We start from the raw sequence: 12,164 nt of genomic DNA on the forward strand, positions 1-12,164 counted from the left end.
ATTTTAGGATTCATATGTGTAATAACTATAGTATATCAAATAAACTTAAACGCATATGAATCCTAAAATTGGAGATTGCCTTTCTAAAACAGTTTTAATTTAATCTCTCTAATGTACGACTAGGTACAAATTCTTTTTAATAAAATCGGCATCACGGCGCTAAAACTCTCATAATAGTCGGAGTAGAAGCGGATTTTGTGCGTGATAAGTAATATGGAAAAACGATACGGGGATATGTTGAATTAGTTGTGTACATGACTTTCACCAACGACCGGAAACCAGAGTTGTGGCCGAGGGTAGTTATAAGGGGTCAAAGTCGCGGATTTTATTATTTTTTTTTATGACGCTCATGATCTAGATAGTGCACCAAAATTTGGGATTAAGTAGGTCATGACGTAACTAAGTAAAATATCTAGGGCCGGAACGCTGCGTGGCCGACAAAGGGGTGGGGGTAGGGGTGAATATAAAAAATATAAAGGGTTTTTTGCGACGTTCGTGATTGAGATAGTGGACCAAAATTTGGAAATAAGTAGATCGTGATATTACTAAGTAAAATCCCCACAGCCGGAAACCAGAGTTGGGGATGAGGGTAGTTATAAGGGGTCAAAGTCGTCGTTTTTATTATTTTTTTTGTGACGCTCATGCTCGAGAGAGTGCACCAAAATTTGGGAATAAGTAGGTCATGACGTAACTAAGTAAAATCTTTAGGGGTGGCACGCTGCGTGGCCGACAAAGGGGTGGGGCAGGGGTGAATACAAAAAATATAAGGGGTTTTTTTGCGACGTTCGTGATTGACAGAGTGCACCAAAATTTGGGAATAAGTAGATCATGACATAACTAAGTAAAATCCTCAGAGCCGGAAACCAGAGTCGGGCATGAGGGTAGTTATAAGGGGTCAAAGTCGCGGATTTTATTATTTTTTTTTTATGACGCTCATGATCTAGATAGTGCACCAAAATTTGGGATTAAGTAGGTCATGACGTAACTAAGTAAAATATCTAGGGCCGGAACGCTGCGTGGCCGACAAAGGGGTGGGGGTAGGGGTGAATATAAAAAATATAAAGGGTTTTTTGCGACGTTCGTGATTGAGATAGTGGACCAAAATTTGGAAATAAGTAGATCGTGATATTACTAAGTAAAATCCCCACAGCCGGAAACCAGAGTTGGGGATGAGGGTAGTTATAAGGGGTCAAAGTCGTCGTTTTTATTATTTTTTTTGTGACGCTCATGCTCGAGAGAGTGCACCAAAATTTGGGAATAAGTAGGTCATGACGTAACTAAGTAAAATCTTTAGGGGTGGCACGCTGCGTGGCCGACAAAGGGGTGGGGCAGGGGTGAATACAAAAAATATAAGGGGTTTTTTTGCGACGTTCGTGATTGACAGAGTGCACCAAAATTTGGAAATAAGTAGATCGTGATATTACTAAGTAAAATCCCCACAGCCGGAAACCAGAGTTGGGGATGAGGGTAGTTATAAGGGGTCAAAATCGCCGTTTTTATTATTTTTTTTTGTGACGCTCATGATCGAGAGTGCACCAAAATTTGGGAATAAGTAGGTCATGAGGTAACTAAGTACAATCTCCAGGGGTGGAACGCTGCGTGGCCGATAAAGGGGTGGGGGTAGGTGAAAGTATAAAAAATTTAAGGGGTTTTTTTCGACGTGCTAGATTGAGATAGTGCACCAAAATTTGGGAATAAGTAGAAAATGACTTAGCTAAGTAAAATCCCCAGAGCTGGAAACCAGAGTTGGGAATGAGGGTAGTTTTAAGGGGTCAATGTCGCAGTGTGTATTATTTTTTTTTGTGACCCGTCACAACATTTGTCCCCCACGCAGCGTTCCGCCCCTGTAGATTTTACTTAGTAATGTCATGATCTACTTGTTTCCAAATTTTGGTGCATTATCTCCATCATGAGCGCCACAAAAAAAAATAATAAAATCCGCGATTTTTACCCCTTATAACTACCCTCGTCCGCTACTCTGGTTTCCGCCTCTGGGGATATTACTTAGTTATGTCATGGGCTACTTATTTCCAAATTTTGGTGCACTATCTCAATCACGAACGTCGCAAAAAACCCCTTATATTTTTTTATATTCACCCCTGCCCCACCCCTTTGTCGACCACGCAGCGTTCCACTCCTGGAGATTTTACTTAGTTACGTCATGACCTACTTATACCCAAATTTTGGCGCGTTATCTCGATCATGAGCGTCACAAAAAAAATAATAAAAAACGGAACTTTGACCCCTTATAACTACCTTCCTTCCCCACTCTGGTTTCCGGCTCTGGGGATTTTAATTATTTATGTCATGGTCTACTTATACCCAAATTTTGGTGCACTATTTCATCATGAACGTCGCAAAAAACCCGTTATATTTTTTATATTCACCCCTACCCCCACGCCTTTGTCGGCCACGCAGCGTTGAGCCCCTAGAGATTTTACTTAGGTACGTCATGACCTACTTATTCCCAAATTTTGGTGCACTATCTCGATCATGAACGTCATAAAAAAAAATAATAAATTCCGCGACTTTGATCCCTTATAACTACCCTCGGGCCCCAACTCTGGTTTCCGGCCGTTGGTGAAAGTCATGTACACAACTAATTCAACATATCCCCGTATAGTTTTTCCATATTACTTATCACGCACAAAATCCGCTCCCAGCTCTTAGACTATAACAACCTATGTTCCTTATAATGTAAAGTCAAAGTGGGACGGACATAGAAATGATAATTTCATTAGGCAGACACTTGAAAAGGTGGGCTAAATTTTTCATTAAACAATTTGCGAAAAAAAAATTAAAAAATTAAGTTGCATTAACAGGTTGACTGACGACGGTGTGTGCCGGCCTTATTCGGTAACGCCAGCTACTCCGTGAGTATTACTTCGATATAGATTATGTGATCGATACTCCCATCGGAGTAGGCAGCGCCACAGAAGGAGGCCAGCACACTCCGATCGGAGTATGCGTCAGTCAACCTGTTAAAAACATTTTTGGGACATGTTGTAGGAATATGCATTGAACATAACCTTTAAGCTTAATTTTTACATCTAAAGGTTATGTTTGCGAGTAACAGTAAACACAGTAATCATACTGTGTTTTTTCCTTATAGTTCGGAACACCCTGTGGAATATTCTAGCATATATAAAATATTAAAATTAAAACTCATTTGTAGCCTTAGACTTTCTTAACATTTTCTTTTTTGATTCATTTGCTTATGTTAAAAAAAGTTAGATACTTCTAGCCATGTTCTTCATTAATACAGGGTGTTTCTAAATAAGTGCGACAAACTAAGGGGTAATTCTGCATCAAAAATTAATGACCGTTAAATAATATTCAACAACGAATTCAACATTCCGAGATACGGGATGTTGAATTTTTCTTACAAACTGACGATTTATTCATTGCTCTAAAACAGGTCGAGATATGCAAATGAAATTTGGTAGATTTTAAGAGGTTATTATTGCGCATATTTTGACATACAACTAAGAATTTTATATTCACCAATGTTGTGCATACCTTTATAAACATTTTAGATATATATCCCTTATGCACGTCAATGGTGAATATAAAATTATTAATTGTATGTCAAAAAATGCGCAATAGCCACCCTCTTAAAACCTTCCAAATTTCATTTGCATATCTCAACCGGTTTTAGACCAATGAATAAATCGTCAGTTTGTAAGAAAAAATTTAACATCCCGTATCTCGGAAACGAAGCATTTGCGGATATATCTTTATAAAGCAAACGATCATTAATTTTCCATGCAGAATTACCCCTTAAAGTTTGTCGCACTTATTTAGAAACACCCTGTATTGATGAAGAACATGGCTAGTTGTTAAAGTACCTAAGTTTTTTATTATCCAACATAAGAAAATTAATCAAAAAAGAAAATGTTAAGAAAGTCTAAGGCTACAAATGAGTTTTAATTTCAATATTTTTTTATATATGCTAGAATATTCCACAGGGTGTTCCGAACTTTAAAGGAAAAACACAGTATGATTGATACACCGATATTCTTAAATAATAAGGCTATACCATACTAAAAAAATCACTCAAATCGGACAACTGGTTTAGGAAATTCGCAACATCAAACATGTCCCATTTTTAAGGTATTCCTTTAATTTTGCCGGTGTGTGTAGTTAATAGGTACACCAACATTTATGTTACAGTAGCCGCTAACAGATAAAAATGTTTAATTATATAAAAACTGCAAACTAAGTAGGTAAATTTATTTTATAATTTAGGTTTTGAAAATTATAAGGTGGTCGGAATATTTTGCAAAGCAATGTACATTCTGTGCATAGAATATATACTTCATTTTAATTATTAATTTAATTTTGGAGTCGCTTGAGCATTAAAAAATACTACGATTAATACAAACATTAAATTAACAAAATGTGTGAGTTGGCATTGGTTAGTTTCCGTCATTACGTGGAGTAGGTATAATAGGATATAGGATGAACATTCAGGAACACTGCAATAGTTTTTTGAAGTCGAACTCATTGTTAATTACAATATATACCGGACGTAAATACGTACACAAAATAATGACAATTATTTCAATGTTTTCCCGTTGTTAGTGCTTTTGAAAGATACCGCCACTTTGCGATTACTCGCTAATAAATGAACTAACAACACCGAATCTGACAAAAATTTATGGGGAAATAAATTGTTATATTGTTTATTGTCAAACTAAAATGTGATTTAAAAGTGACTTACTTTATTGCAGATAACTGCAGGTAATTGTTGGGGATCTCCAACGAGAATGAATTTATCTACTTTCTGCATAATGGGAAAAAGACATTCTACTTCAGTACACTGAGTAGCTTCATCGATAATACAAGCAGTGTATTTTACGTTCGATCTAAAAAAATATTAAGAAGTTTTATATTATTTTTAAGTACAATATTCGCCAAAATAAACTGTACTAAAAGTGAACACTGTATTTATTTTTTAATTGACATAATTCGCATATTCAAAATGTGCACCATTGCGGCGCAAACAAGCTTCATAATAGGGAACTTGCACTAAAAAATTTTTTGCATAAAATTGTTAATTTATGTTTTAAAATGTTATATTCAAAATATTACGTCTTAAAAATGAATAGTGTACGTACAACATCTGATCAAAGTTCCGCGCCTAAAATTTCCGTTTCAAACAACTTCAAAAGCGAGAGCTGGGGTCTGACGTCACAGTCCACTCGTATCGTTTGCCCGTTCGGTGGGCTATTGCATTTAATGCAGTTTGCTCATAGATAAATAATATAGTTGAAATATCTTGTTTTACTCTGTGGCAAAAATGATTTTTTCTGTGACAGGAAAAATATTAACATTTTATCTCTATTGACATGTATCAAAAAGTTCTTTTTTATGAAATTACTTTTGTCGTTTCTTGTGTTGAAGAACAAAGAAGAAACAAGTAACTTAAAAATGAACAAAACTTTTAATAATAAAAGTAAGAGTAACTAAAAAGTATTGGTGCTACTATAGTATGCGGTCTACAGTCGGGTTTCTGCTATAGCTTGCGGTCTACCGAGGGATGCGGTGTAAGTATAAGCTGAGATGATAAAGATATTACCTTGTAAAATTACAATAATGATTCTTCTTATTTATGCATATTATTAACTTTGTAAAGAAGGATTTTGTTGGCTATGTACACGTTCTATCGGTACGTCTGCTAATCACCATAATCTTTTCTCAGAAGGGTTTGAACACAATAATGAAAGGCTCCAGTAGGTACTAATAAACATTACAATAAAATATAATCGTTATTATAATGCAAATTACACCGTAATCTTTTCCAGGATATACGAAATCCTTCGAATGGAGTTAGGTAGATCAAACCCACGGGGTAAACCGTATACTATAATATAATTGTACCAAACTATTGTTATAAACGGTTTAAACATGCTTATTAATAATTCTTACTTATTTGCCTTGACACCTCACATTTCTTCAATAGAATAGCTTTCACTACTTTTTATAAAAGCTGCCATCATGAAGACATCAACGGTAGGTAAGTTAGTCAGATTGACCTTTTGAAAAACCCTCGTCCGTCATATTATGCGTTTTAAACTCTTTACAAAGTAGCACTAAACTTTATCAATTTCAGTTTAAAACTAAGCTGATTGGGGAACTACTTATTACAATATATAAGATGAACATAAATAATACCTAGGAATTTTCCATTAAAGACGATTAAAATGTAATATACCCGTGATACCTACCCTAATCGCGTTGTTTCCGACTGCTAGGCCGGTTAACCGTGGCCCGTGACGTCGAACCAATAGAAGGACGTTCAAGAGCCTCCTAAGATATTTGAATTTTATAGCATTTTCAAAGCGTCGTAATTAGTACGGGTTAAAAATATTTATTTTTTTCGCATGCAAGCGTTTTAAGATCATGTTACCTTATGTTTTTTAATATCATTTTAATATTTAAAAATTTATGCAAGTTCCCTATTGTTTTGGAAATTATTCAACATATTTAGACTGGTTGCTGCAGTTATTGAAAACAGTTCATTCTCTTTTATCGAATTTCTCCAATATCTGCTGGCAGAACTTATGACTTAAATATTGATTCATTTAGCATGCTACAAATTATGCATTATGTGTGGTCAGAGCAGGTGAGCTTGGTACTCGAAGTCTGTTCCACGAGAAGTTATTCTGTTTCCAAAATGTTCGTGAAGTAAGGCTAGAAAGCGTAGGTATAGCTGTTTGACTTATTGCGCCATCCTGTCCATCTGCGGATTTTGGCAAAAATTTCGTAAATCTGTAACAAAAGGTGTAATATTCTCAATAGATGTAAACAGTAATTTGATGCTTGTTTCCATCTTCAACAAAATAAGGACCAATAATTCCATGCCCAGACACAGCACACTAACTGTTAAGTCGTTTACTGTGAAGACGTTTCCCTACAATGGCATCTGAGCATTCAACTACAATAAATTGAGTTGTTTGAAATGGGTACCACCTTGCAGACAATTTTTTCATGTTTAATTCAGCCGAAAGTATGTTATTTTCTCGTCGGTTTTTATTATTTATGGATTAAATATCGTCACATATGAAAGCCGTATATGTGGAACGTATATTTAAATAACGAATTATTTCCCATTTTTTGTTTGTTTAGGCGAAAATAGATGTCTTGAAAATAAATGAATTCTGTCTCAGACTATTATTTAATGTCCGAGGTTATCACAAAGTAGCTTCGCTAAGGAGTAATATGCTTTATTTCATATTATTTTAGCTGTTACATATTATTTCTCATAACTATTTTCGGATGTTATTACTGCTCCCGAGTATTTAAATCATACTCAGTGACATTAGAAGTGTTACACCCAAAAGGAATCATTTCTGGAACTTAATTTTTTGGCAACATGGCACATTTTTATCAAGAATTAAACGATAACATTGGCAAGACTTTTTATTGACATGTAATAAAAAAAATAATTTGTTTGGCGACTCCATAGCTGAATACACTCCTGTACACGTCTAGGCATTGACAAAATGAGATGATCGATGTCTGCTTGTGGCACCTCGTTCCAAGCAACTTGAATTTCATGGATTAACTGTGCCAGAGTCTGTGGAGGGTGGTGCAAAGTGGACAGTCTCTTCCCCATCATATCCATATCCCACATAATATGTTCGATATGTTTAAACCCAGTGAACGGGGTACTTATCCATGGCAAAAAATTAACGCCAGCTTCTTGGAGAAAGTCCATAGTTCGACGAGCAATATTGACAACCGGGATGGTACACGACATTTAGACCGAAATCATTAGACCGAAAGCAGTAGACCGAACTCATTAGACCGAAAATCACTTTACCGAAACCTCACTAGACCGAACAGCATTAGACCGAAATGATAAATAAATTTAAAAAGTTTGCAGTAAATTATGCTAAGATTTTTTATATCTGTCTTTTTGTTTATTGTATTTTTTTTGTATTATTTTATTATATAGATTGTGTAAATTGTTACCCTGTACTGTACAGTCTGATATGAAATAATTTTTATCCGTTAAACAAATTAGTGAAGGAAAAATAAATTAAGGGTAGAGTCACGTTAACACCATTTTAACTGTTTATAATAACCATACAAATAACATTTAGTTGTAATTACATTAGTCCTATCTCTTTTACTGCTTACTGCGACAACTAAAAAGAACTGCTTTTCGGTCTTCTGCTGTTTGGTCTTCTGCTGTTCGGTCTAGTGAGGTTTCGGTAAAGTGCTTTTCGGTCTAATGAGTTCGGTCTACTGCTTTCGGTGTAATGATTTCGGTCTCTTTACAGTAAACCCATAGAGATCAGGCAAAGAGAATCATGATGAATTGAACCCAGATAAAGGTTCGTGGATGTGATACCAACTAACATAAAAAAGATATCCTGCCGCTGGTAACACAAGAAAGATCGAAACTTTTGCTTGTATTGAAACGGTACACGACAATTACACCGAAATCATTAGACCGAAAGCAGTAGACCGAAAATCACTTAACCGAAACCTCACTAGACCGAACAGCATTAGACCGAAATGGTAAATAAATTTAAAAAGTTTGCAGTAAAGTATGCTAAGATTTTGTATATCTATCTTTTTGTTTATTGTATTTTTTTTGTATTATTTTATATACAGTCGGAAAAATGAAAGAATACCCATGAACGATCACATCAATCACTTATTTTGTATTTGCTGTATTTTTCGACAAATAACAAACCTTTGTTATAGAAAAAGACAGCAAATACAAAATAAGTGATTGATGTGATCGTTCATGGGTATTCTTTCATTTTTCCAACTGTATAGACTGTGTAAATTGTTACTCTGTACAGTCTGATATGAAATCATTTTCATCCGTTAAACAAATTAGTGACGGTAAATATAAATTAAGGGTACAGTGACGTTAACACCATTTTAACTGTTTATAATAACCATCCAAATAACATTTAGTTGTAATTACATTAGTCTTATCTCTTTTACTGCGACAAGTAAAAAGAACTGCTTTTCTGCTGTTCGGTCTAGTGAGGTTTCGGTAAAGTGCTTTTCGGTCTAATGAGATCGGTCTACTGCTTTCGGTCTAATGATTTCGGTCTCTTTACAGTAAACCATGGGGACGCGTGTTGTCTTTCTGGAAAAGAGCTTTTCGACGGCCGTCTAGATAAGGCAGTAAAGTGGTTTGTAAGATGTCATCAACATAACGCGCATCTGTCATACTGCCTCGAATAAACAAAAGTTGTGATCGGCTACCATAGGCAATAACCCCCCAAACCCAGAGGCGGCTCTAGCCCATGTAGCGCCCGTGTGCAGTCGATGCCCGGCGCCCTTTGGTGGACGCGCAGTCAAAATGGAATAGTCGAATAGGTACCTACCTAGTACTAGTACATGGGGTATTAGGTACGCTTATAATATAAACAAAAATCCAGATGCAAATATTGCAATATTAAATGATGCCGGGAGCCAATAGATATTCACGGCGTCAGAACAGCCTATCTACCCAAATCTGTTAAAAATATTTAATTAAAAATAAGCTTTTTTATCTATGAGGTAAGGTTACAAATTGGTTGAGGAAATTTAACAGGTTTGAGTACACGAGTAAATAGTACTTTTAACAAGGAATTGGTTAGTGTTAGATAAATAAAAAAGAACAACGTTGTGATTTAAAAAAAAATTGAAGGCACTCGTGGGAGTGCCGACAGAAGTGAAAACTTCTTATAGTAAATAAATTCCGAGCTCAATACTTTTTCCCCATCCAAAAAGAAGTGCTATATCATATACGCGATGCGTATACCCTCTATCATATACGCGATGCGTATACCCTATGCTATTTTGTATACATACACATAATTTATATACCTACGTACAAAATTTATTTCAGCTAAGTGATGATGGTCGCAAATTCAATACTTTTTCCCCATCCAAGAAGTGCACAACGTCCCTAAAGAAATTTTCAATTCAAAAATGTATTTCGTCGAAGCGATGACATTCTCTAATTTAATACTTTTTCCCCATCCAAAAAGTGCACAACGTTCCTCAAGAAGTTTCACTTCAAAAATTTATTTCGTCGAAGCAATGACGGTCGCTAATTTAATAATTTTTCCCCATCCAAAAAGGGCACAACGTCCCTCAAGAAGTTTTCACTTCAAAAATAAATTTCATCGAAGCGATGACGGCCGCTGATTTTATAATTTTTTCCATCCAAAAAGTGTACAACGTCCCTAAAGAAGTTTTCACTTCAAATATTTATTTCGTCGAAGAGATGACGGTGGCTAATTTATTACTTTTTCCCCATCTAAAAAGTGCACAACCTCAATAAAGAAATGTTCACCTCATAAATTTATTTCGTCGAAGCGATGATGGTCGCTAATTTAATACTTTTCCCCATCCAAAAAGTGCACAAAGTCCCTCAAGAAGTTTTCACTTCAAAAAATTTATTTCTTCGAAGCGATGCCGGTCGAGATGACGGTCGCTAGTTCAATACTTTTTTCCCATCTAAAAGTGCACAACGTTCCTAAAGAAATTTTCACTTCAAAAATTTATTTCGTCGAAGCGATGACGGTCGCCAATTTAATATTGTTTCCTCATCCAAAAAGTGAACAACGTCCCTCAAGAAGTTTTCACTTCAAAAATGTATTTCTTCGAAGCGATGACGGTCGCGATGATGGTCGCGAAATAAATCCTTTTTCCCCATCCAAAAATAGGTTTTACATTTATTTTAAATTTAAATACTTCTATACAATTTATGTATACATACACATAATATAGATACGTACAAAATTTATTTTACCGAAGAGATGACGGTCGCGATGACGGTCGCGAAATAAATCATTTTTCCCCATCCTAAAATAGGTTTTACATTTATTTTAAATTTAAATACCTCTATACAATTTATATATACACATACAAATAATATATAGCATAAGCGATGACGGTCGCAATGACGGTCGCGATGACGGTCGCGATAACGGTCACGATGACGGTCGCGAATTCAATGCTTTTTCCCCTAAAGAAGTTTTCACTTCAAAAATAATTTATTAACGAATTATTACAGGACGCACATACTACAACGTATCATTATAAAAAATATACTTTTCGTGCTTTTGCATTAGCAAAATATTGAATAATATCACTTACTTCAATTTTTATTTCATGTTCAATACTTACTAGTGATAAATTTGTCAATCTACTTTGCGACAATGTTGACTTTAGATAATTTTACATTATTTTTAATTTAGAAAATGATCTTTCACTGTGCGCTACTGTCACTGACAATGCGAGGTAAATTCTAAGAGCAGTTAACAAATTTGGGAACAATGAAAGTAATTTATTTGTATACAAGTAATTTAAAATATCCAAAGGTGTAGTAGAATCCAATGTAATTTTTCATTAATTGTTTTAAAGCATATTTTATTTTTTGTTGAAAATCAAAGTAAAGGACCCGCTCTTTGGCGCTCGGCGCCCCCCAACATCCCGGCGCCCGTGTGCACCGCACACCCTGCACAATAGGTAAAGCCGCCCCTGGCCCAAACCATTACTCCAACTGTCCTGTGTAGATGCCTCTCAATGGCTCTTAACAGCAAACCCGATATCTCGTCGCTCTGCACTGCGGCGTCTTATCATCTTACGACCATCATGCATACCTAAACAAAATCGCGATTCATTGCTTAATGCTGCATTATGTCATTCTACCACACAATGCTGCCGTTCTCTGCACCAGTCAAAGGAAGCACTCGTCGTGGGCGGAATGAAACCAGTTCAAAGGCTCGAATGCTATGGTATAGTAACAAGTCTACCTTCTACTCCAAACTATTGGTCAGCGATTTGACGCGTAGTAGCAAAACGGTCTCGCAGAGCCAGAAGTCTAAAGAGCCTATTCTGACGACCTGTGGTACGCCTCGGTTGACCAGCTGGTCTTCTTCGTGTTCCTCTACCTTCGTTTGTCCACACACGACACACTCGCATAACTGTCATTGTCGTACAATTAACACGACGGCCAATTTCGCGATACGACAAACCCATATCTCTATAGGAAATAATTCTACCCCTGTCAAAATCGCTAAAGTGGTGGTAATTTTGGTGTCTTTGAACTCGAGACATATTCTTGCACTGAATACAATTAGACTGAGGAATAATAACTAAAAATTTCTGTACCAACTGGTCTTCATAAATTGGTCTTT

The 12,164-nt window shown here is 35.9% G+C and overlaps 2 protein-coding genes across 2 annotated transcripts in view; both read right to left on the reverse strand.

Annotated features, from left to right (window-relative positions):
- Positions 1 to 12,164, reverse strand: part of LOC126885939 (uncharacterized) — a 313,786-nt gene that overhangs the window by 182,929 nt on the left and 118,693 nt on the right. The gene's annotated exons all lie outside the window — the stretch shown is intronic.
- LOC126885943 (uncharacterized) overlaps positions 1 to 12,164 on the reverse strand; it is a 73,388-nt gene that overhangs the window by 28,082 nt on the left and 33,142 nt on the right. The window contains exon 4 of the mRNA XM_050652767.1: positions 4,724 to 4,868. Within this exon, the coding sequence (XP_050508724.1) occupies positions 4,724 to 4,868 (145 nt within the window). The remainder of the gene's footprint in view (positions 1 to 4,723; positions 4,869 to 12,164) is intronic.

Source organism: Diabrotica virgifera, chromosome 6 (assembly GCF_917563875.1).
Source record: "Diabrotica virgifera virgifera chromosome 6, PGI_DIABVI_V3a".
Taxonomy (NCBI): domain Eukaryota; kingdom Metazoa; phylum Arthropoda; class Insecta; order Coleoptera; family Chrysomelidae; genus Diabrotica; species Diabrotica virgifera.